Here is a 27786-nt window from a genome sequence, read left to right as displayed (position 1 = left end):
GATAAATAAAGGTAATTCTGAGAAATGTGCATTAAGTCATTTATTAGGAGTTTATCCTCGGGTCATTCTCACAAAAGAGACAATCCAATCCACAAATTTTGTTGTAGATAAAAGATGCAAAGATGACGAAAGTTTGAATATATACTTTGTGTACTCAAGTCCAAAATAATTCCTTCTTTATCACAAATACTTTGAACAAATTTATAATTGTCATTGTCAGGCGAATAAATATTTTAAAAGAACGTACAGAATATTCTGAGAAGGACAGAACACACATTTTCAAATTAAAATATTCGTTAAGAACACATGACCAATTTTCGAACGTGTTCGAAATTGTGCATGCGTTGTAAAATGTAAGTTGCGAAGTGGCGACTCTCCATCCTACTATACAATATTTGGCATCAGTATTAATCTATATTTTATTGAAGGAATTATCATCATTACAAGGGAATGACTGCCAACTATTAGAAAATGAAGACTATGTTCTTCAGACTGCATTATAAGTTTATTTCTTGCACCAAAATATCACAGTTTAATGCAAATACACGATTAGTAATGTATCAGTTTTTAAATCCAGACAAAATAAGTTCAGGAATGCTCCACTTATGGAATTACTGTATTGCTAGAATTCAACTCAGTTATGTGGATCTGATGTCAAATTTATGCAGTTAGAAAATCTCAGCAAACAAAATATCTTTTTCTGTTGCAAGGAGTTGGTGATTGCATTTTTGAGTACATTGCTGAAGTCATATTCATATGTCAAGTATACCTCTGCCAGAAAGAAGTCTTCTGGACATTAGCATCATTAGCTGGGCTCTGCAACATATTCTCAACTCTTTTTTTTGTGTCAGGTCCTTGTTGCTTATATGTGATGATCCTTGCTGCAGCAGTCCTTCCATCTCTTCTTGTATCTCCTTGGCATGTTCAGCACAAGTCAGCACCTCCTTTAACTGTTCATTCTCTCTACAAATCTTGGTTTTGTCTCTGCCAACATGTTCCTCTCTGCTTCCTGTCTGGAATGTGAGTGCATGTTATCCTGGGCCTGTGATGAGTGAAGCTTCTGCTTCTGCTTCAAATGGTGATGATAGAGAGTTTTATGTCAATATCTTTACTAACTTCTGTGCATTCTGCTTTCTGCCTCTGTAACTCAGAATTTGCATGCCACTGCTTTTGTTTACATCTGAGCTCATGCCTGCCACTGCCTCAACTTGTCGTTTTTTTTTATGTCATATTTCAATTTCTCTTTTTCTTGAAGTATTTTCTTCAGTACTGGATTATTTCTCATCATCTCTCTTCACCTCCTGTCATACTTTTTCCTCTTTGCCTTGGCTTCTGAAGGCTTGATATTACTCTTCTTTAGTCCCATTGTTCACAATGTATCATATTTACTACTACAAAAGGAAGCAACTCAATCAGAATTGTGAGGCAATTCATTATCACAGTTAGTTAAAAGTAGATTTAAATAGACTGTATGTCATTCCCTTCAGCTCACAATCATTCCCTCATCTATAGTGAGGGAATGACAAAAAAAAAGACAGATTCTCCAATGTTTACCATTTCTCACGGTTTTTTACCACTTCATTAAACTGCTCTTTGATAGGATTCTATCAACCAGAATTACAATTTTCATAATTTGAAAAGGATTATAAAACTATTTAGTGGGAGAATGATAATCAATTAAACTATTTACCCATAAAAGAGGCTGAAATATGCTGTAATTTCTCAAACCAACATAATCAAGCAGCAAAAAGTGCTGGAACCTCTTTTTGCTGATGCATTGTGGGTAGGGACTATATTAATTACACAGTAAGAGCTATCTGTTGACTTATGTAGAAAGGAACAAATCCTTGTGAGGGAATGATGGCATGCAATGGAGATGTTATTTTTTTGACCCAGAATAGAAATTAAAGTTTTTATTTTCATAAAAGTACATGAAAATAGATCTGTGTACATTTCATCTATAATTAGACATTACTTGCACTGAAATAAGTTGTTACATTTATGTATGATACATAAAACAAAGCACAGATAGGCATTTGTGAGGTAATGACATGCAGATACATGCATCTGAACTTTTAGCCTTTAAACTATCCGTGAAAATCACTTATAGCATATATCATAATTATAATAGAAGTGATGTCCACAATTCAGTTTTCTGCTTTCAAGCTGAGACTTTTCTGAGTTATAAAATGAGGACACCAAATTGTCCACTTTTGTGAGAATGAGCCCCTTATAATAATTAGTGTGTTTTGTAAATTACTGTAATCATTAGTGATGGGACAATACAGTAATACCCCGAACTTACGCGGTAGGTGGGACCGAGCAATAACCGCATAAGTCAAATTTGTGTAAGTCAGGGTATAATTTCGCATATAAACATATACAAATTATTTTTAATTGTAGCCGGAGACTAAAGAAAACAATAATTTAGAAAAAAAAATATTTAATAAAATCTTAGATAATACGTATGTTTAACAAATTATATTATTAAAATCGTAAACCAAAGTTATTTTGATGAAGAAGGCTTCATAAAATCTAACAAATTCGTCTGACGGATAAAACAGCAGGCCGGTTGACCAATCAGAAATTCCCGACGGTCGTAGCTTTATCGAAGGTCCGCAGGTAGTGTGACAATTTGACGACCAATCAGCAGATACGCATTTAAACTCCAACGGACACCTCCTCAACCATCTTTTTGTAACGGCAACCGTTATCAGTTAAAAAAAGAAAGACGGGAATCATGTTCCTGCACAATTCTACCCTGACAAACACAAAATAAATTGTAGCTATGCGTTGATTCCACGCGACACATCCAAACATGTAAGCTGAACAATAATGTGGGGGGAGTGAGTAATCAAGAGTTGTGTGACACTCAAACAAAAGATGAATTGACAAGATTTGAAAATCGCATAACTCCGGGTTCGCATAAGTCGAGGTATTACTGTACCAAACTTTCTCCCGATTCTGATTCTTTGAATACTTTGTAAAGTTTATTCTATTTTTTAAAAATTAATGATTTATATTATGAGCATGCTACATTCATTAATTAATAAACATAAAGCTTATTAATGGAAAATGATTGAGAAATCCAGAATTAATCTTTTGAAAGAAACCTGAAAATTCTTCATTTATATGTGGATATGCATGCTTTTACTTTTGTACTACAAAATAAATTTGCACTCTTATTTCAGACAAAGTTAATATTGCAACACTATCCCCCAAAAAAATTATAACTAATTTCCTTATACTCAAAAAACTATTCCATCATGTCATTTAGGGTTGCTACCCTAAATGACATGATGGAATAGCAGTTTACAAAGCTGGCAAGCTTTGTAAACTGCTTCATTGGCTGACAGGATGATCAGGGAAAGAGAAAAGTAAATGAAAAGATGCACTTGTTTTTTCATGTTTCTCATAATTGGAATTCCTAATAAATGCTTTAATTCCATCATATTTAAGGTTCAGCAAATGATGCAATGAGCTGAACAAATAACAGTATGAATTAACCAATTTTTGAATTCATTCAATTGAGCCAAGTTTTCCTAAATGTACAATTGTATGAACTCTTATTTAACCTGTCCGATGTTCAAATTTTTCTCCGTTGTGTGTCGCTTCGTGTTGAATTATCGACGATTTTAAGCCTAACGAAAATTTTTATAATAATAATCGAGGCTATCGTATTGTTAAAAATTATTTCTTCATTTTGTACAAACAAAATAAATATATTGAAGAATATAAAAACACAAAAATTATACTTTAGAAGTAAATCTAGTATCAAAAACGTTCGATTCAGTCTGACTGAAAATCGTTCCGATTACCGGCGATTCCGATTACCGGGATTAATCATCCTATCACTAGTAATCATATCTGAAAATATAAGTGTAGCATACAAATTATTCATAAATGAACTGATTTGTTCATAAGAATTGTGCAACAATTTTCATATAATTTTAAAAGAAAAATAATTACTTTCATAAAATTTATATCTTATATATAAAATACTAATATCAATAAAATCAATAAATGTAATCTTATACATTTATAAAATTATACATATTTTTACAATAAGTATCAATTGCAAAGATCCAATCAGCATTCAAATGATATACTTTCATTTTTAAAAAATTACCATCATAATCTGACACTTCGTACTTATTTTTTTTAAATAATTTTTTCAATTAAAACCTTGTCTTCAAATTAGAGATTCAATTTAACAAATAAAAACATTTCAGACAACGAAAAAACAAGAAATAAGTAAAACAAAATAAACAGCAGCAATTAGATATGACTACTGATATTTCTAACAGCACTATATTATAGTGTGTGTCACAGAAAGACTGCCAGACTCATTCATATCTTTGGTTCTAATAAATATGAAATCATAAAATTTTATATTATGTATTAATAGATATTAATGCAAAGTACATTTTTTACATCTAATAATATATTCAAAAGAATATTCATATAATATTCAATTTAAACTTATCCATATATTAAAAACACACTATGTACTACTTAAAGAATTAAAAATATTTGTATAATATTTGCAAACTATATGTTTATTACGTTTTACCTTTAGCTTCTTAACAATCTTAATGCATACTTATTAATAAAATTAGTAAAAATATCTATTAACATTAAAATGTTAATAAGCAATTAACATTTTAATATTAATTTAATATATTAAAAGCTTTTAAATAATTTTACTTACAGTTTGTGAACATGCTTGACTAGGATTAATGAAATCCAATCCTCGTTGACCAACTCCATTAAAACAATCTTGAATATTTTGAGTAAATTTTCGATGGATAGCAGATAATGCATAAACACACAATGCAGAATTGGCACTAGGTTTAAAGTAGGTATCACTGTCATTTTTAGATTTTGCAAAAACAACATATAGAACATCATCTTGGGCAGTAATACCTAAACTCACAGCAAGTTCTGATCCAGGATGACCAACATATCCTGCCTGAGCAAGATTATAATGAGTTCCGTCATCAGCTCGACATTCAAGAGGTACTTCTGTATAGGAATAATAATGTACATCATTTTGACAAATGCGAATCAGTTTTGAAATAAAAGGTTTAGGCGACGATGTCTGTTTTCCTTGTACAGTTATAAAATATGAAAATCCTTTTGCGCTAAATCCAAATACATATTTAATGGGATAAATTTCACGCGACATGCTATTAATCATAATTTTAGTTCCAGTATGTGCAATTGCATCTGTATGTGCAATTGCAAACATGTTTGCGGGATCCAAACTTCGACTGCTGACGGCTGGTATATCAGAACAGTAAGGTCCATTTCCAGTGTATGATACACCAACGTAAAGAACATGAGTACGAGATAAGTCTTCTGGACCAGGAGCAATAAATGCTACAGTGGATGCAGTTGAGTTATTTGCCACTACAGATTCATTAGCTGGAGTTTCATATAAAGTCACATTTTCTACATCGTGTGATGTACAAACTCCCTGAAAGAGACTTCCACACGCTATCAATTTGCTTTGAGAATAATCTATCGCTAACACTTTATTATAATAATTGGTTGATAATTTTTGTTTATCTGGACACACCCTTGTAACTGGACAATTTGGACTGTCTTCTCTTGGTCCCATTTCCACAGATTCTTGATATTTTAAGTCTTTAGATAATTGAAAAATTCTATTAACTGCCCCAATATACACTTTTCCAGTTTTCACGTTTACAGCAAGTTTATTAAACATTTCTACATCCTTATTTTCATATACTTTATAGTTAACATCTTTTACGCTTCCAGACGTTAGCTCAAAAGCAATTACAATCGTAAATACTAAAATCTCCAAAATATGGAAAAAAATAGATGGTCTCCGCATTTTTCTAAAGCGTTTCTTTATCTGTAAAAAAAATGAACAGTATATTGAACAGTATATTAAATCCTTTCTTAATATTAATTTCTTACCACCTGTCTATATCATTGCCGAGGAATAAAATTTCTAAAACTATACTTTTTCTTGTGTTAATTTAATAACCTGTAAATTTTTGTGGATTGTTAAAAAATTTTAAATTTCTTCAGTAATTTATTAATAACATTATGTTTTTATTTAAACAATTATTGAATAAATGAAAAATAATTGAGTAATACTACATGTAAACTGTTTTGTGAGGTAATGTATAATTATAGGAATATAAAAATATGTCTAGAAATAGGCATACTTTTTATGCCACAGCTTTCTTCATAAGAAATGCTCATAATACCTTCCACGTGCATCTATGCACGCGCGGAGACGTCAAAACAGACTTCTGCATTCTTTCGAAGGTTTCAGGCCTTCCACAAATGATAATGCAGACGTCGATAGTGCATTGCAATAGCATCGAATTGTCTTCAGATGACTCCACAGATAAAAATCCAGAAGATTCAGACCGGGCCACACAACTGGACCTACTGTAAATCACAGGCTACCTATCCATCTCTATGGATATGTAGTCTATTATTTAGTACAGCAGGCGCATGTTGATTAAAGTGAATTGGAGCTCACTTTAATGAAGAGTTATGTAAAAGAGTTAATAAGAGTTATGTAAAAAATTTATTTTTCACTTGATACTATCATAAGAGGTTTTATTTCTCGAAAACCACCTTCTTCCGGACATGTTTATATACCTTTCCGTAGTTGTTTCCCCGTAAAATTCATCCCCGAAGTTTGCTTCGGGTATGAATCCCACTATTTCGAAAACACCCTGTATTTATATACATACACTGTATATAATAATTATATGTAATAATATATATATATATAATCGAGACGAGATGATAATAATAATAATAATAATCAGCGCAGAGCCCAAACGGATAGGAGTTCAAAGTTGAAATTTGGTACACAGTTACGGTACGTCACGAGAATGCACACTAAGAAGGGATTTTTCGAAATTCCTCTCCGCGGGGGCAGGGACGGGATTAATCTTCTATATACATTATCGAAACGTGTCCAAACGGTTAGGAGTTGAAAGTTGAAATTTGGTACACAGTTAGGGTATGAGAGAATGCACACTAAGAAGGGATTTTACGAAATTCCTCTCCACGGGGGGAGGGACGGGATTAAAGCTTCTATATACATTATCGAGACGTGTCCAAACGGTTAGGAGTTGAAAGTTGAAATTTGGTACACAGGGTACGTCACGAGAATGCACACTAAAAAGGGATTTTTCGAAATTTCTTCCCACGGAGGAGAGGGACAGGATTAAGGCTTAACACTTCCATCAACAATGGAAGTGTTAAATAACAATGGAAAACAAGAGAAAGCGACATGCAAGATTTACGGGCGCTGGAGGAAAAAAAAAGAAAAAGACTAATATGTTAGAACATATTCGATTTTTAAATTTAAACAGATTAGTTCGGTTTTTCTCGACTTTTCTTCTTTAGAACATTCGATAAAAATCGAACGATATAATTAGAACACGTCGTGAAAATCGAACAATATTAGAACATTCGATTTTCAAATTTGACCTTTCTTTAGAAATATTTAGTTTGTTGATGAAATTACTCTTTTTCTTCTGTGACTATAACGTAATAATCTTAATCTTCGCTATCGTTACTTTTGCCCGAGCAACGCCGGGCCTATCTGCTAGTTTATATATAATTTTTATATTTTATTGTTAATAATTTACGTATATAATAACTTGTTTTGTGAACTGAAATGTTATGGAAATAACACTTATTTTTAGTTCTAAATTTCATGAATATTGGAAAAAAATACAACTTAATTGACGTCAACATTATCTTGTAATGAAGATATATTATAATCTTCTCAAGTTATCAGGAAAACATTTCAAAGAAATTAATTAATCTAACCTATATTAATTTCTAATAAAGTCAGTTTTTATTAATAAACTTGTAAGGATCAATAGGCCAGATATAAAATGGATAAAGTATTTTTTTATTAGTGTATTTTCATTTTATTTATAACGTAGCCTATACTGTATATGTTACAGAAAAAAAGTTAAGTAAAACAAATTTTATAGCCATTTGATTAAACTTTGAACTTTTATATCATGTTTTGATAAAAGGATAGTAAATATGAATAAAATATGGCTACACTTTTTAACAAAAAATGCTGTTTGTAGCAGCTTAAATATGCAATTAAAGAAACGTTTGCGCTAATGTCTTAGTGTTCCTCATTAAAAAATCCAGCCGCGAAGTGTATAACTTTTCCGGAGAATCCGGAAAAGTTATGTACCTCGTGATTGGATTTTTTATGAACCTAGCCTAATTCGTTCTCAGTTTGATAATTTCTGAGAACCTTGGAATGAGAGTTCGGACTTCTTCCGAAGCTAACATTAATAGCCATTCATTTGTAACATAGGATTAAGTTTTTTGTGGTATAGTTTAACATTGGAAATTTTCAACGGAACAACAGTAAATAAAGTTCTTTATCCACTTTTATAACAACTTAAAAGAGGTTTTTCGGAAGTGTTATGTCCTTCAAATCCGACGGTTTACTGTAATTGATTTCGAACAGTCCGAAATATTGATGTAGGCTTTGTCGCAGATTGTACCTTTACTGAAGAGGGATCGGCGAGAATTCCGATCCGAAATGCATTTAAGTAAAACATCTGAGAATTAATCGTCTTCTGAGTAATTTTTGAACTCGGGTGAATATCGGATTCGAAGGACATAACATTTCGGTTTATTTGCCCGAAAACTCCGTTTAAGTGGTTAAACTTACGATTTTACCTTTGTTTTTAATGATTTCCTGTTTAATAGTCCTATCCAAATTATAGTTTTAACTTATTAGAAACTATCTATAATTAATCGTTATTAGATGCTAACATTTTTACCATAATGTACAATACTCGGTAAACATCACATTATAATCTAAATATACGATTTTTATATTTATAAAGAATTAAGTTTGACATTCATTTACATTAAATTTAGGAATTCAATTTTCACTGTTATCAATTCATCACTGTTCAATACTTATAACAGTTATAAAGTACTATATGTAAAATTTTTTCTATCCGACATATTCATAGAAAAAAAAAGGAAACTTACATTTGCTTCTTTTACAATCAGTTGTTAGGAAGCAACACTTAGAAGCATCTAATCAGTGACATGTAGTGCACAAGATAGAAAATGAATTGCCTTGACCTAAGAGCTGTCTAAATTGATTTAACCTAAGGTTACTATGACGGATACTTCTAGTCATATCACGTGGTTATATAACTAGATGATTATAAGCGTAAATTTTTTAAAGAGAGTATGCTTGAAAAATAATAAGAAACTTAAAAACCTATTTAGTTCATTAATAATTTGCAAATTTCAAACCATAATAATAATAATAATAATAATAAATTAAAAGTATTGTATACAAAATTTTATAAAAATATAATTAAAAAGAGGAAGAAAGAAAAATACAAATAAATGATATAATTATTACTATTTTCATTTTTTTAACTTTTTTATGTAAAAATCAAACTTCTCCTATAAGAATTTTTTACGCCCATTATGGGTTCGGCCAGCCTATAATAGGAATGGTGGGGCAATGAAAGACGTGACCCAATATGTTTGAGACAGACTGTTCCTAAAAAAATGACAGAGGATTTTTTAGGAACAGTCGGTTTCGATCGCCCACCGGTGACCAAGTGGATAAACTACTGAACACTACTAGTTGTTTGCAGGTTCGCGCTTCATCAACAAGCTGACCATGTGGAGTTTTCCGAGTTTCTTTCACGTATTTAACACCTATGTACGTTTCCAATAAAAAGTTCTCTCGGGAGGGACTCTCTTTGGCAGATCACTCGTGTGTTAAATTACCGTATCTCACTATTCTAAAGCAGATTCCATACAGGATCCCCCAAAGAGGTAGGATGGCTTCTTAAAAATTATGATTGAATATAGCCTGCCTGAATATATTGAATATGTGAAAATAATCTATTTATTGCTGCTATCACTAACAGTGATGAATCATCGCACAGGCGCAAGAAGTGCGCGCATGGGTCCTCCGAAAGTTAGCAGCTTCAAGAAGAGATACATTCTGCGAACCTCCAGCACAGATACCATCTTCGTCTAAACATTTAGGGATATATCTTTAAGGAAGCAATTCACTGATCAGTATTTTTTATTAAGTACTAGCAGATAGGCCCGGCGTTGCTCGGACAAAAGTAACGATAGCGAAGATTAAGATTATTACGTTATAGTCACAGAAGAAAAAGAGTAATTTCATCAACAAACTAAATATTTCTAAAGAAAGGTCGAATGTGAAAATCGAATGTTCTAATATTGTTCGATTTTCACGACGTGTTCTAATTATATCGTTCGATTTTCATCGAATGTTCTAAAGAAGGAAAGTCGAGAAAAACCGAACTAATCTGTTTTAATTTGAAAATCGAATATGTTCTAACATATTAGTCTTTTTCTTTTTTTTTCCTCCAGCGCCCGTAAATCTTGAATGTCGCTTTCTCTTGTTCTCCATTGTTATTTAACACTTCCATTGTTGATGGAAGTGTTAAGCCTTAATCCTGTCCCTCTCCCCGTAAGGAGGAATTTCGAAAAACCCTTCTTAGTGAGCGTTTTCGTGACGTACCGTAACTGTGTACCAAATTTCAACTTTCAACTCCTAACCGTTTAAACTCTGCGCTGATTATTATTATTATTATTATTATGTTGGGTTAAGTGAGATATACTCGGTTAACACCGGTAGCTGTGTACTATGCCGGACCAAAGTCAAGGCATAGTAACCAAAACAGAAATTAAAGAAGTGTATCAGTGTGTGTGTCTGTATTCAGGAATTTTCTCACAATATGACATGTATTCAATATAGTGGCCTTCTGTAGTGTGATGTATGTGTTTCTATTCAATTGTAATATGCCCAGGCTTTTGTGTAGTGTGTGTGGTATGACACCTGTAGAGGAGAGAACAACAGGTACAATAAGCACCCTATCCTTCCTCCTCAGATGCCTTATTTCCTGGGCAAGTTCTGTGTACTTGCTAATTTTTTCAGTGCATGCGTTTTGTATATTGTGAGTGTTTGGAATGGATATGTCTATAATGTATGTGATTTTATTGTGTTTGTCAATGAATGTGATGTCTGGTCTGTTGTGGTAAATTGTTTTATCTGTGATTATGGCTCTGTCGTAGTACATTTTGTGCGTGTTGTTTTCCAATACTGTCTGCGGAATGTATTTGTAGTATGGTTCGTGGATGTCTACTAATTTGTGTTTCCTAGCAAGCTCTTGGTGTATTATATTTGCTACTTGATTATGTCTGTGTAAATAATCTGTCTGTGCCAAGAGCTTGCAACCAGAGGTGATGTGTTGTATAGTTTCTGGCATGACGTGACATTTTCTGCATGTGTCATTTGTGAGTGTTGCATCTTTGAGTATGTGTTTTCTGTAGTTTTTAGTATTTATGACCTGATCCTGTATGGCGATCATGAATCCTTCCGTCTCCCCAAAGAGGCATTCCCGTGCTAACCAGCTGTTTGACGCAGCTTTTGTCAACAAAATCCTGGGCCAGATCATAAGGATGCCTGCCATGGAGTGCCTTTCGAGCCCACGATTGCTTAATGGTGTCTGTGCTTTTTATATGTTGTGTTGTGTCCATATGATGTGAGTGTAAGTTTAATGGTGTGTTATTTGAGTCTGCTAGAGTTACTGCTTTATGTAATTGTGATGTTTCTTGTTTTTTGTAGAAATACTCTCGCAGTGACTGTATTTGTTTGTAGTGAAGGTTAACTATGTCAATCAGGCCACGTCCGCCATCTTTACGTGGAAGGAGTTAATCTTTCTGTGGCGGATTTAGGATGATGTTGTTTATGCTTAGTAAGTGTAGTTCTTGTTTTCTTTTGGAGTTGCTCAAGATCTGTGTGAGTCCAATGTATAACTCCAAAAGAATATGTGAGTACTGGGATGACATATGTGTTTATTGCTTTAACTGTGTGTTTTGCATTTAACTGTGTTCTGAGAATAGCATTTAACCTACTTTGGTATTCTTTAATTAATCTTTGCTTTATTTGTGCATGTTCTGTTAGTTTGGCCTGTTGGAATCCTAAATACTTGTAGAACTCGCCCTCTTCCATGGATTCAATAACGTCTCCATTTCCAAGTGCAAAATCTTCTTTCTTCAGGATTCCTTTTTCTATGTGAAGTGTTTTGCATTTATCTAGGCCAAATTCCATTTGTATGTCCTTGGTGTATGAATGTGTGATTTGTAGGAGTTGATGAAGTTGTTTTTGTGTGGATGCATAAAGTTTTATGTCATCCATGTACATGAGATGTGACAGTGTAAACTGTGTTGTTTTTTCATGTCTGATATTGTAGCCATATTGTGTGTTGTTTAACATGTTGGATAATGGATTCAAGGCTAGGCAGAACCAGAGAGGACTCAAGGAATCTCCTTGAAAAATTCCTCGCCTAATAAAAATTTGGTTTGTTTGTATGGAAGTGTTATGAACCCTGAGATGTAGTGTTGTTCTCCAGTGCTGCATAGTGTTTTGAAAGAATGTAATGAGTGATGGATGTATTTTGTACATGTGTAGAATATGTAGCAGCCAACTGTGTGGAACACTGTCGAATGCTTTTCTGTAGTCTATATATGCTATGTGTATGTTTCTGTGTTGTTTGTGTGCTTGCCGTAGAATGACTGAATCTATGAGTAACTGTTCTTTGCATCCCCTGTGGTTTCTACGGCAACCTTTTTGTTGTTCTGTTAGAATGTCGTGTTCTTCAATATGTTTGTATATTTTGTTTGCGATACAGGATGTCAATAATTTGTAGAGTGTTGGAAGACATGTAATTGGTCTGTATTGTGTGGGGTCTGTGGTATTGTTGTTTTTAGGTTTCATGTAGGTGATGCCCTGAGTAAGAAAATTTGGCATGTCTTGTGGATTGATGATGATGTGTGTTAGGTGTTTAGCTAGTTCCTGGTGCAGTGATGTAAACTTTTTGTACCAGAAATTGTGAATGTTGTCTACACCAGGTGTCTTCCAGTTGTGTGTTCTGTTAACAGTGTATTGGAAATCATGTATGCTTATTTCAACACAGGGCATAGTTGGTATGTTGTGTAAGTTTCTGTTCTTCTCCTCGATCCAGCCTGCTTCAGCATTGTGCGTGACAGCACTGGACCAAAGTGAAGACCAATATGTTGTGAGCAGGGCCGGATTATCGAATAGGCAAAGTAGGCAAATGTCTAGGGCCCGTAAGTCGGAGGGGCCCGGCTTCAGTGCAGAAGATTTCTCTGTTTGAAAATGAGTTAAATTTAAGAAATTCGATAGGACAGAAAATGCTGTACTTAACAATTCTTTTCTTACTAAGCTCCTCTCGACTAGCCATTGCCTAAAAAAAAAAGGTCAACAGCCTCCCGTGGGTCAGAAGTAGCGGCACGGGATCTCGCGCCATCTAGATATATTCCTAGGTCCGCGTCTCGTGGTAGTACCGATGTATGGATGGTTATGATTTATTTTCTAAATCTACACCTATACGTCGCGACATCGCATATTCGATATAGCGTTCAAGTCGAGTGCGAAGATATTACAATTCAATAGTGTTTTATAAAAGAGTTAAAAAAGGGTGACACTACGATGTGACTTGGGGTGACACCACGATATCCGCACCGGGTGTCACCGATGCTAGCTACGCTAATGTCACATTATATAAGATTTGTTTAGAAGCAACTTATTTAAATGGGGTCCCAATTTAAATTTTGTCTAGGGCCCGCTAGAGGCTTAATCCAGCGCTGGTTGTGAGTTCTTCTTCTGTTGGTGTGCCACTGTGCTGTGTATCAGTGTTTGCTTTGTTATTAATTTGTCTGTAAAAGAGTTTTTCATTGTTTGTAAATAATTTATTTTGTTGTTTTCGTAGTGTACATGTTTTTTTTTTTTTTTAACTCTTTCCGCCCTGTGGGCACTAAGAGGGCCTCATTTAGAAGGCCCATTATGGGTTCGGCCAGGCCCACAATGGGCGACCGGGTGGTGAGGGACGGGGCCCGACATATCCGAACGGACCACCCCCCGAAAAATTCCTGGGGATTATTCGACCCGCTCGGATTCGATCCCGGGTCCCCCAGAGCGGTAGGCTGCCACTTTGACCGCTCGGCCATCCGGCCGTCTAGTTGTACATGTTTTGTAATCGCTTGAGTCTACGTGCTTTGGCAGCAAGTTTTGTTTTAGTGTATCAACGTATTCTGTAATGTGTGTGTTGTGACGTTCATGTTTTGTGTGTGTTTTTATTTTCTTGAAAATGTTTTTGAGCTGTTTCCTTAATTTGGGTGTTATGTTGTTTTTAGTGTATTGTGTCAGCCTGCCTAATTGCTGTCTAATGTCATTTATTTGTGTTTCTATTCTTCTCTGCCAGGCAGGCTTGTGATAGAATTGTGTTTTCTGTGTATTTGTCTGTGATTGTACTTTCAGTCCATGTTGTGTCACTACTGTGACTGCCTCAGCATAAACTAATGTATGAATGTCTGAGAGTGTAGAAATTGAATGAATGTAGTGTGGTAGTAAGTGAGTGTTTACATAATTTAGTGTTTTTCCTACTTCCTTCGACGTGTTGATTTTTGGTATTCGTGGTCTTTGTGTGGGATCTGTGCCTGTATATTTAGTGAGTGTTTCCTGAAATATAAGTGAGAGCGTATTAACTAAATCCATGTCTATGTTATCAGTGATGGATGAGGAAGTGTCAGTAGTATCATTAGTGGTAATTGTTGTATGTGTGTTATTATCAATGCTTGTTACTGGATTATCCTGACAGGTTACATGATCTTCATTAATGTTAGATGTTTCTGTCTGTTGATGTATTTGATCAGCAACCTGTTGTTTGATAAGTTCAAGTGTTGTTTGTGGAATAAGGTTGTTGTGTATAATTGTTCTTTTTTGATCAACAACCCTTTGTTCGGTGACAGTGAGATGAGGATACTGTTGTGTGAATCTATGGTATAGTTGTTGTCTGTATGCTGTCATGTTTGTTTCGAGTTTTGTGATCGTATAATAAGTACGGATGATAAACTCATTCATTTCTACTGTCCATTTCATCCGTTGGCGTGGTTTTCCAGCCTTTGTGGTCTGTGGATGCATTGCCACAGAAACACCAAGGCTGGGTTGGTTCCTCACATCTGTTGAGGGCATTGCAGTAGCCATACTTGGGCCGGTGCTGCTTTCGCCACCAGTAACCAAGGGAGACTGTGGCCTATTTTTCGAACGTGAGCCTCTGCCTAACTCACGAACGCGGACCTTGTTAACCCGGGCGACATCCGAGCCGGTATCACATTTAGATCTGGTTACTACCATGATACATATCTCCACAGAATGTGGGTGTGTGGTCACTCTTAGCTTCATTTCTCCCCATAGACCTTACTGGCATGGGTGTCCCTACCAGGAGCTTGTGCTCCAACCTGCATCGCTCTATGGATCAGTAAAATTACTGGGCTCTCCCACCACAACCAGGTGGTGACCATGGGAGAGTTATTATTATTATTATTATTTACTTTTAGAAAAATAAAAATAATTTTAATAATATATTACGTTTTAAAATTACAATTCGAATGTAACATTTGTTATTTTTTTTTAATTGTATAAAATAACACAAGATTTTATTTGATGAGATAATATTTCTTTATATTTAAAATTTCGTTTAAATAATTAAAAACAATTCTTTTAAATTATAATTTTGTATAAATATCTATTATATAATTTAACTTATTATTTTATTGATCGATTTTTAATTTAAGAATAATCGAAAGACGAAAATTAAAGTAATGAAATTTCGATTTGTTTTCGAAATTATTATCTTCACTAAAAATCGATCGCATTAAAATGATTGTATTTTCTCTACTTGAATTATATATATATGAGATCGTATTTTTCTTTCGCTTTCATCAATATATTATCCACTTAAAATAATTCTGGCACTCGAAATCGTTATTTAATTCGAGTCATACGAAATTCGAATTTGAATAAATGACGAAACATACAATTACGTTTAAATAAAAATAAATTTTTATTATAATTTTTATTTATCAATTCCCCCCCTTTCTTTCCTTTTTTCTTATCTTTTCTTCTTATTCTTTAAACTCCTTTAAATGATAATAAACTCTGTATTTCTTAGAATGTGTGCATTTCTTTGGAATAAAAATTCAAATATCCTTTACATTAGTCGAGAAATTTATAAATTTGAAAATTTTAAAGTAATACTGGACAATGAGAAGGATTAAGTGTAGTAAATTTTCGTATTCCGGCAATTTCGAATGTACAGCATGACAGTTCGTTTCAAATATATTTTAAAGTATAATATATCAATAATTATAATAGTCCATAATATTTTTACGGAAAAACGATAAGAAATAATTCAAAAATCATAAACATTCCTCAACAAATACATACTATTTCTAGTGCAAATAGGTCTACGTTTAAATGCCAGCGATCGCAACTTTTTAGTGTTTTTCTATATTTCATAATACAGGAAGTTTAAACTTCTCTAAAAATATAAATTTATAATGTAATTTTCTGTATAAAATTTTAAAAAATGTAAAGGAAATTTTATTAAAGAAACCCATTGCATCGTTCGATTATGCTTATGTATTAAGTAGTAAATTCTTAAGAAAGTGTTATTTAGCAATTAAAATTTTCAAGAGAAATTGGTTTACAAATTGCAGATTGAGATCAAGATAAGAGTTGATCAGAATACCCGTCAAAAACGCCCACCAGTGAGTAATACCACTAAATACTGATAGGATCGAGGCTGACCAACGGATTAACCGTATGAGGTTTTCCAGGATTTTACGTGTCTAACACTTAAGAAATCCTAAGAGGATAGAAGTTCCATCTGGGAGACACTCAACCTTTGGAAACTATTTCGAGTTACAAGAAGTTTAAGCAGAAAGTGTTGTAATATGTTTTTCGACAGTTCATAGCGTTACTTGCCATTAAAACATAATATAAATTATACATGTAATATAATCCTTAGTGTTTTACATAAAATGATGTCGTCGTAGAGATTTGTGAAACTAATTAAACCAATTTAGATATATACGCCTACAAAAATGAAATAAAAAATAATAAAAACTACGTTTCAGAAAGTTCATTTATAAAGATACGAACATTTAATGTTTAAAATAAGTAAAAAAGATATATTTTATTATTAAAACAAATAAACTTTTTTGAAAGAATCTAAATTTAAAATTATTCTCTTCAAATAAAGTAAAATTAAATTAAAGTGTATAATAGTTATTTCCATATTGAGATATCACAAAATCAAAGGATGTGGTAATTAAATGAAATCTACATTTATATTTTATAATCTATTTACTTGAAATTTTTAAATTTAAATAAATGTAGTAATAATTAATTAGTTAATAATTCCCGCAAATAAATAAATATCGACTGTATAATTGAGCCGTAAAAGAGGAAGTATTGATACATTGCAATATGTCGCATTCAATTTCCGTTGGAAAACCTCATCGGATGTCACTCGATGAGTTCTTTTCCTTTACTCGAGTCGATAAAATATCAAATGATTATATATAAATAGTCATAGTAATTTATAGATATATATATAAACGATAAATCTTTCATAGTACCAGAAAGAAACTTATTTTAAACATTGACAGTGTATCTCTCAATAATTGTTATATAATAATTTTTATTTTAAATTGTTTTGGATATTTAATATATCATGAGGGAAAGAGAAAAAATTGTATACAAATTGTATTTCAAGAATTACATTACAGTATTGCTTGTCATTTAGCAGTCGCGTGCCATGACATTTGATGATAGGGAAGCTGTGTTTCTGTAAGAAGCCGACTTACAGGGGCAATCAATTAATTGCGTGTCAGGACCCGTTCGTATTCGTTTGTTCGATAAGCCAGTAAAAACCGTATACTTCTTTAAATGTATTTTCAATAGATTATCTGACGTACTTAATAAATAAGAAAGTTCAATATAATTGCCTCCGTTATTAGATTCAATAAATTCCCTAAGCCCTCTAAATGCCAATTCTTGCTTTGAGAAAAAACATATAACGTCTATTAATTTAGATATATCTATTAATCGTAATTATCTTGTTATAATTTTCAATATTTATTTTATATTGTCTACCAAAGTTAAATTCTATTCCGCTTTTGATTTCCAAATTGCTTCAATTTTACGAAAGAAATCGTCATTCGTCATAAATTTTATCGTCAGAATGTCGAAATTTTTTTGTTGACGTATTTATATTTAATTTAGGCATTGATCTTTCTCTTTTAATAATGTTTTCTTTTTCATTATATGGTCTTGAGCCAAAACTTTTTTAAAATAAATTTTTGAATCACTAGCCACGATATAAGGGCTAAAATTAAAATTATCAGAAAAACTTACTTGGTAAAACAAAATGTGTGATGAATATACATGCCTAGTACAAAGAATTCTTCAATTGTATGAATAATCTTTTAAAGAAACTTATAATTAAATATAACTTTGTGAAGGAACGTACATAAAAATAACAAAATATTTTTTACTTTTTAAATCTTAAAACAATCCACTTACAGTTAGTGAAATAGCTCCCTACGGCTAATGAATGGAATCGGAGACGGTCCAGGTAGGTGTGTGCGTGCCAAATCCCGAGGGTGCCGATACCGGTCAATGTCAAATGCCTCTTTTGTCGCATCACTAGTATATATCAAAGGACGCGACAGGGTTGTTGTAGATTTTAAACGTTTCTCCCCATAGCTGTAAAAATCTAAATATGTTAAACTTAACAGATTGTCCGTCGTTCGTTTTCTAACTAATTCGTTTTAGGACCAAGTGTTCACGGAAATTTCCAAAATTTACAACTTTTCGGTCACTCTCATTGAACTGGAAAAATTTCTGTCTTTATTACATCTAATATTATGAAGAGATCAGACCCCACTGTACTCGGCAAGAGATTGGTTGGGTTAAGCTTCTGTTTAAGTAAAATTTTGGCTCTTTCATCAGGGTTTTATTTATGTTTCTAATTCCCTAATTGATTAATTATTTAACTACTTCTTAAGTAGAAATAAGTCGAAACTGGTTACTTTGTACTTGAATATCTGTTGTCTTGGGAAAGAAGTGGAAAGAAATTTTTATGACAACCGATACATAAATCGTAAATTTAAGAAAAATAAATTCTAGAGCTTTTTTTTGTACCATTGTACGTGTCATTCATTAAATTTGGTTGTAAATGATGCTGCCAAAGTAACAGTTAATTTTTAACACTGTAGCAGCCCAATACCTCGCTATAAAAACGGCCGCTTCTTTATCCCGTTTTCACGTTAACCCGGCAGTAGAATTTTCTGCCGGGGTTCGTTTTCAAAGTTGGTCACACTCAGCCGGCAGAATTTTCTGCGCTGGGCTGACGACGAAGGCAATAACAACCATTTTTATTTGAACTATGCATCTTAGAAGTATGCAGTTTTCGCGACTATATTCTTCTGATCTTATTTTACATAGTAATATTTTTTTTTTGGATTTTATTTTTAAATAAATTTGTCATTTTTGATTTTTTAAATAAACTTACCACTTAGTCTATTCAAGGTCATGATAGTACTGAGGTAAATGATCGTTTTTCTCTCTGTTTCTTTAATTTTTTTTGCTAGTTTTTGTGATATCAACAAATTTTTATTGAGTTCATTACACTATTTCTGTTATAGTTTTCATGATTTCTGATTCAAGTTTTTTTTTTAATCGTATGTTATAGCGATGTATAGAAGTCACTTTTATAAATTTTTTTATTTTGTTAGGTTTTGTACTAAATAATGCTCTTCTATAGTTTGTTATACATCGCTTTCTGTAATTTATTTATGCTCTTATATATTTGTTATACATCGCTTCTTGTAATTCTATACATTTTTATTCAATTCTGTTAAGTAATTTACAAAATATAATATTGAAAACAAAAACACGTGTTTCTGAAGGCCACGTCACAGGTCACGTGACCGTAGACACACCTGCAACAGATAAGGTGACGCCATTCTATTTCCTGTGACGATCCTATGACGTAGAAGCTAGCTAAGAAATTGAAATAATTTAAATGTTTTCCATTATTTAAAAGCATTATTTCAGTAAATAAATTCATTTCTGATTGTTTAGATATTTACCATTAATTAAATTTAAATATATTAAAATAATGAAATTATATTTACTATTATTATTATTATAAAATTTATCAAAGTTATCGTAATAAAAAATATAGATAATACATTCTAATTATTTTGTGTAATATTTAATAAGTTAAATGTTTTATTTTTGTAATACTGTATATTAAATATAAAATATTACTTTTGTATGTAGATAGTTAGTATTGTGAAATCCAGATGGCGTTAATGTAAGCTTGAAAACTCTCCTAGGCGTATTTTTTACGCCGGGGTTTTTAATTGTTGTAATTTCCAATTTTAATATAAAAATGGTTTTGGTAATAAAATAATTAAGACTTTCAAAAAGTTTATAATTTATAGTGATCATATCTACAATTCAGATTAATTTAAATCTTATATATAAAATTCTCGTGTCACAATGTTAGTTACCTTACTCCTCCGAAACGGCTTTACCGATTTTTACCAAATTTTATATGCATATTCAGTAGGTCTGAGAATCGGCTACTATCTATTTTTCATACCCCTAAGTGATAAGGGTTGTTGACCCTTAACCTTTTTTTTAATTTTTGGACAAAATTTTTTGTTTTTATTTTTCTATAATGTGGCATTAAAAAATACATACAACCCTAAATTTTTACCCTTTTATCACCAACCCCTATTTTTTAATAGCCATTTTAGTAATTTAATCATTTTTCATCCCGCTCGATAACTGATCAATTATCATCTTTTTTGTATTCAGTTTCCGATTAGATTGGCATTTGCAATGACTATCAACAAATCCCAAGGCCAAACGATGTCTATTTGTGGCTTAGATTTGAGCACGCCATGTTTTTCACACGGACAATTATACGTGGCATGCTCTCGAGTGGGTAAACCATCCAGTTTGTTTGTGTTAGCTAAAGATGGGCTAACAAAAAATATTGTTCACGCTATAGCATTAAGAAATTGATATTGTTTGTTAGTGTTGCTGTCGTAATTAATTAATGATATATAATTTTAAGGAATAAATTATAATAACTTAAAAATAATAATGTTTGGCATTTGTTATTTTTATATTCCCTCATCGTTCACAGCGCTCCATGCCTATTTCACGCATATACCACATCCTTACACACTTACAATAAGTTAGTTATTTTTTGTCTACACTAGAAATTACCTAGAAATAATTTATATGGCAAAACAACGTTTGCCGGGTCAGCTAGTATTTTATTTATGAAAATAAGCAATATACACACACATATATATATATCTATATTTTAATGGGTATTTGGAAGACACTTTGTTACACAGTAACAACTTCAGCTTTTTTTTTCTCAATTTCATGTCTTTTTTTACAAAAAGAAGGTCCCAAGACAAGAGGTTATTTTCCCTCTTCAATTTGATGCTCTCATCAATATGTAGATTTAAAACATCAATTAAACTAATAATTAAATTTCTATAATAAAATTAAATTAAATAAATAAAAAATTTAATAAAATTCTTTAATAAAATTAAAAAAAAATGAAATCAATATGACAAATTTCTATGAGTAAAAAGTTGGTCACACTTCTTTGGTTTCCTCTAATCAGTAAAAAAGGTGGCATATCTCTGGTTAACATTTCTAACCATGCCATATACAAAGGTGCTGAACAGGTACTCTTACGAGGCATTGGAAGCGTCATCACAATGAGAGATGCTTCATTTGAATGCTGCAGAAGTAATTCTCTTAATCGCTTATCTCTTAATCTCTTAATAGTTTATAATTACTTCCTGACTCAACGAGGGAGTGGTGGGGTTTGATAACTAGGTCATGTTAAGTCCATTAACGAGTTTTAAACGTATTTTTGCTTCGAGAAGTAAATGTTAAACACTATAAATATTTTTAAAACGAATATTACAATATTCAAATATAATTAGCGATGAATTAATTTTTTCCAGAGAATAGGCAACATCCGGAAGTAATGAGTAAATTTTTCGACTGGAAGCTTCTGATATGTAATCTTCTGGTCTAAATAAAGTCAAATAACATGAAAACTAGTAAAATTACAACAATAATATGAAAAAATAGCTATTTCTCAACGTTTGTTTAGGTCTGACTCCGATCACGTGACTACGGAAGACATTGGTTCTTCGAGGGAAAATCCTGAATAGACGGTTCTGAGAGAACGCTCATTTGTTAATATAGATTCAATCATGATAGAAATGACTAATTAGAGAGTAAAAGGCGCATAAACAAGAAATTTAAAGCCAATTAACGGCAAGAAAGTCTCCCATAGACTTAATATAGGAAGGTGGTTTCCCGGGAATATTTGACTAGAGATGAACTGATTTGTTGGTGTACAGTCAGACAACCTGAACAAAAGCCAATCCAAGTAATTCTATTGCGAACATTTATTAAATCTTACATATTTGGAAATAATAAAAAATAAGTATCGCTTGTCACAGCGGGGGGCCGCCGCCATGACAGCGTGTGTAACTCCCCTGTCATAGATCACAACTTTGAACGTAAACATCTGGCCTTCTACTGCAGCTAGAATGACGTGGTTTGTTTTGATAGACGTAAAAACACTTCAAGTTTGTAATCAGTATGTTAAACAATACAATTTTTTAAATTAATTTTTTTAAATGAAAATACGTCGAACTTTTGACTTTTTAAAAAACTTTTTCTTGTCAATTATGTAAAAAGATACGATAATCGGAGAGACTGAAGTGTTTGTAGACAAAATAAAAAGAGAGCGCGTGTCTAGCGCAAAAATTACGAAAAATATGGCAATTTTAAATTATTTTACAAAAAATCCAAGCCTCAAGGCATGTTAATTAAAAATAAATTCTGTCGTCATCGGGTTAAACGATTATGCTTACAACCCCGTCTTAATAAATATTTCTTACTGGTTAATAATACATATATAAACTTTTCCAATCAAAACTGCTATTGGTGCAAATCAAACAACTTTTCTATACTTCATCTGCTGAAAGACTGTACAGTTATTAAAAAATATCGTCAAAAATACCAAATAATAGAAATACTTGGCATCAACCAAAACTTAAATTATAAATCAAGAATTGGAGACTTATCAAAGAATAAAATATATAAACTAAATAATTTTTTTACCCAAATTACTGATATATTTAACAACGATGTTAGTAATCATGACTCAGAGAATGATAGTCAACAATAACTTATTATATGTATAAATAAACTTATCTTTTTTTATTCGATTTATGTGTAATAACTGAACTAACATATGATGTACAATAACTTATTATGAGTCTATTTCACGTTTAAATAACCCCCCTTAACAAGGATTTTTTCCTTAGTACAATAAAGAATTGATTGATTGATATTTGCTACAATTTCTTTAAAAAAATGGTTAAACCGAATTGAATTTTTTGTTTTAATCCTATCAAAAAAATACGAAATTTCAATAAAATAAACGAATGAACGAAATGTGTTACTACATATTTGTTCGATTATAGAACGATTGCAAACGTTCTAGAAAATTGATCAAATTGAAAACGTTCGATTGCATTAGAAGATTCTCAATAATAAGGGGTATGTGTAACGTGTGTATGTGTGTTTCTGAGTATTGCCTTTATGTATGCCGATATTTAGGTGAAGCAGTACAGTAGGGCTCCCGTGAGGCTTGTGACTTCATTAACGCTTGACATTTTAAAAGTTGCTATGAACCTACTATCTCTTTTAGTGTTCTTAGCTGTAGGCATATTCTATATATTTAGGGGTCGGTGATAATGGTGTTTATGTGAATACCTCTTTTGTTCGAATTACTAGTGTATCACTTGCTGTCATTATTTTTCTAAGGAATTCTTTTTAGGACAAGAAATTTTAGCTGTCCACAGGAATTTCCAAGATATACAATTTTTTAAATTAATTTTTTTAAATGAAAATACGTCAAACTTTTGTATTTTAAAAAATTTGTTCTCATCAATTATAAAAACAATTACGATGGAAAGCACAATTTTTCCCTCTCTAGGCAGGAAGATCTCTCCCGCATTCTGAAGTCTATAGTTACACAACACACCTGACATGTGTGACATAGCTGTGGACTGTACATCAACACTACGTAACATAAACACACGTGTTACAATTTTGTTAAATTGAATATCGAATTTAACACACATCTTCAATATTTCAAAACTGAATTTAGTTTTCATCCAGAAGATAAACTACACAAAAAAAAATTTAAAAAACTGAAATATATTAATATGAGTGAAGTCATCAATTAGAAAATTTCTATGTGGCATTTCTAACAATTTAGTTAACGAGAACAAGAGAGATAAAGTTTAAAGAAAGTGCACCTTTTGCCACCTTTTTCTGATTGCTTCGTGTTCGTAAATGATCGTATTATATACAAATCAATGAAATGCTGCGATAATTTAAATCAGCGTAAATTCTGAGCTTTTTTTAGGTTTTAGCAGACCACGTTATATCGAATCAGTGTTAAGCGAGGCAGTGTTAAGCAGTAATAAATTATCATCTCTAAATGATGAGTACATTATAATATCTTAAACGAGGAAATTATAAAAACTAAGTTGATATTATCATAACCCAGGACGAAAAATGAATGAAAGGTGAATTTCGGAAAGAATAATAATTAAATAGATTAAAAAGATGTCAGCGTTTAAAGCGCTTATTAAAAGGGCGTACGTATATTGCACCGACATACGAGATCAAATTAAGGAGATTAACAGAATTAAAAAGGTGGCAAAGCAGTTAGGTTATAAAGCGAACGTAATGGAAGGATTGCTTAAGAGTTACAAACAGCATAGACACAGAGGATTTCATAGAGGGGATCGGATCAGCAAGTTCACGTACGACAGAAAAATGGAAGGGGTGATAGAAGAGTTATGTAGATATAAAGACACAAACATGATTTATAAAAGAGCACCAAGCATATACAGATTACTTAGAAATGATAAGGACGCAATGAGAATGCAGGATAAGGCGGGAGTGTATAAGATTCCCTTTGAGAATGAGCAATTAGAGATAACAAAAGATTATATTGGGGTAACTAGACGTAATTTGGCAACACGTATAAAAGAACACAAATATGATGTAAAAAAAGAGCACAATAACACCATTTTGGCGATCATGGGTCAAGAGGAAGGAGCGAACGTAAAATGGGATGAAGCGAGAATAGTAAAAGCAGTCCATTCCCCGACGATTGCGTTAGAGATGGAAAAAGTAGAAATATATAGGAGTAAGGTGGAAGACAAATGTTTAAATGCAAAAGACGCAAATAATCTTCCAACGGCATGGAAGTACGTAATAGAAAAAGAAATGGGATTAAAAAAACCCGTAGAAAGGACATGGCAGCTGTAACTAGTTTAATCTACTTTTGATACAATATTTATTTATTTATTTATTTTATGTTTGTTAATTAGTAATTGTAGTTGGTTTAATCTGTTATTATTTAAAACGTTAAAAAATTTTTAAAGATTCGAAAAGTTTTGAATGTCGCGAGCATTCGAAAGCTTTATATTCGAATGTGAAAATGTAATAAAAAATTTTTCCTGAGGATGACCTATAAAGATTAGGTTGAAAACGTTTGAAATTAAAAATAGCAGTAAGCGTGTTTTGGTGTTTGAGTATTATTGTATTGTTATTGTAATAATTAAATAGCTCTCTCGATACTTGAAAGATTTACTATTGCAGAGGAATGTTGAGAATTACATCCTGTTACTGTTTAGGAAAGATGACACCGATTTATTGGACTATTGACGAAAAACCCTTTTCACAGAGATAACACATGACGAAAGGGATTAACGTTTTCAATGCTTCTGGGACTAAATTTTTTATACTGTCGGTATTTTCTCAATGTATAAAATTAGTGCAATGTGATTATGTACTAAACTAGCTGACCCGGCCACGCGTTGTTGTGGCTCAAAATGTATCTATTATAAATGTATAACACTTCCCCCGTGGGAAGAATTTTAAAAAATCCCTTCTTAGTGTACATTCTGTTGACGTACCCTATTAAAACGCAATCAAAAACGCATCTAAAATAGTATAATAAAAGCCGAGTTCTTCACAGTAAGCCTTAATCCTGTCCCTCTCCCCCGCGGGGAATATCGAAAAATCCCTTTTTAGTGTATATTCTGTTGACGTAACCTATTACAAACCATATCAAAAGACCGATTAATGCTTTTATGGTCTGGAGTAAGATCCATCGAAGAAATTTCTGCAAGCAACGGCCAGACATGCACAATTAGGAGATCAGTAAATGGTTGGGTTGCAGGTGGAAGCTTCTATCCGAAGACGAGCGTCAACCTTTCATAGAGGAGGATTACTTGATTATTTTTTATGGGATATTATTATCAAATTAATTTAATTAACAGATTTTATTACATATACGTTTAATAAAATATAAGGGACAGAAATAGCAATAAAAATTGGAAATTTTGTAAAACATTTAGAAATATACTGTTAGCTAGTCACACCCTGCATTCATTGTCTTATTTTGAATGTTTTTCAATTATAAATTTACAAGAATTAAATTTGTTTTACAGTTTTAGAAAAGCTTTTTTTAAAAGCAATATTTAAATATTTCATTTTCAAGAAAAAGCGTTATAAAAAGAATTAAAATGATCGTGAATATTTCCTGACTTTAAAACAGAGTAATGTTTTCTTTCTTTTCTTACAAAGTTCACCTCTGCGGGGCCTCAGGGCGTAAAGTTACTGCCTTGTTTACGATTTACTCTTTGTCCCTTCCTGAGTAAGTGCGGGAGGGGGGATTTCGTATGTGTATCATGATACACATACGAAAAAATTCACGTGTATACGTTACTTTTCGTTTTTTACAGTAGTCAAGTTTCGCTAGCATAAAAAATTTCTCCCAAAAAATATGTTATGTGATAGGCTTCTTGTCTAGTCTTGTGTTCAATTATACAATTATAAAGCCAGCTTAGTGCTGGTATAATTGAAAAATATGTTAAAAATGACAGTTCGAATTGTGTAAATTATAAATAATAATCAATCATAGATATAATTTTTCGATTATATAGTTCATTTCCGATTTGGGAAAACGAAATTTAATTTACCGTAGATCTACAGTATTTTCCTTAGGGGTATAAAATAATGTACACCATACAATTAATCGGCCGATCTCATCGTTTGATAAAATTTATTTTAGTTTTTTGAAGTTTATATACAGTACACGTGCAATAAATAGCTTCTGTATCAACCTACCTTATTTCTGTTATATTTTTAGAAAAGCAATATTCAAGTAATTTTATCACGTAAACTAAAAACGCATTAACCACAAAATCAGTTTTACAGGCACCCTTGCTTTTTCGATTTCGCAATTGTCGTTGATGTAATGAAATTATATTATGAGAAGAAAAAATAAAATCGTTTTATTAATAATTAATAATTTTTTATTGTGCTTAAGACAATATGAAATATTTAAAAATACATTTAAAAAGATTTTTCCATTCCTTCTTGTTTTATTGATTGGTCAAGAAGCTATAATTCATTAATGTTGACAATTTTTAAAACACTTTATATTTAATGACAAATTTTACATTATCACAACACAGTGTTAAACTTTTAGAATTACTATAATTATTTACAAATTTGATTTAATGCAGTGTAAAAGCATTAAATAATTTTACAATTACTATATAACATTTAAAGACAAACTTTTAGTTTAAATGTTTAACTTTACAGACCATACAATTATATAATACTAGTTATTTTTGAAAAATAGATAAAGCATATTT

General features: G+C 32.0%; 1 protein-coding gene across 1 annotated transcript; it reads right to left on the bottom strand.

The window, feature by feature from the left end:
• Positions 1–4693: 4693 nt before the first annotated feature.
• LOC136987638 (plexin A3-like) lies at positions 4694–26855 on the bottom strand. The gene is made up of 2 exons (XM_067285390.1): positions 26840–26855; positions 4694–5875 (listed from the first exon to the last, which is right to left on the bottom strand). Exon 2 carries the CDS (start codon positions 5858–5860, stop codon positions 4694–4696), a length of 1167 nt encoding a protein of 388 aa, XP_067141491.1. The 5' UTR covers positions 5861–5875; positions 26840–26855.
• Positions 26856–27786: the final 931 nt, after the last annotated feature.

Source organism: Centruroides vittatus, unplaced genomic scaffold (assembly GCF_030686945.1).
Source record: "Centruroides vittatus isolate TY-2023 unplaced genomic scaffold, ASM3068694v2 contig_1228, whole genome shotgun sequence".
Taxonomy (NCBI): domain Eukaryota; kingdom Metazoa; phylum Arthropoda; class Arachnida; order Scorpiones; family Buthidae; genus Centruroides; species Centruroides vittatus.
This window is presented reverse-complemented; position numbering and strand designations above follow the sequence as displayed.

Bases quoted from the DNA above. Each gene is read 5' to 3' on its own strand.
- LOC136987638 (XM_067285390.1), bottom strand. From the start codon at position 5,860: ATGCGGAGACCATCTATTTTTTTCCATATTTTGGAGATTTTAGTATTT.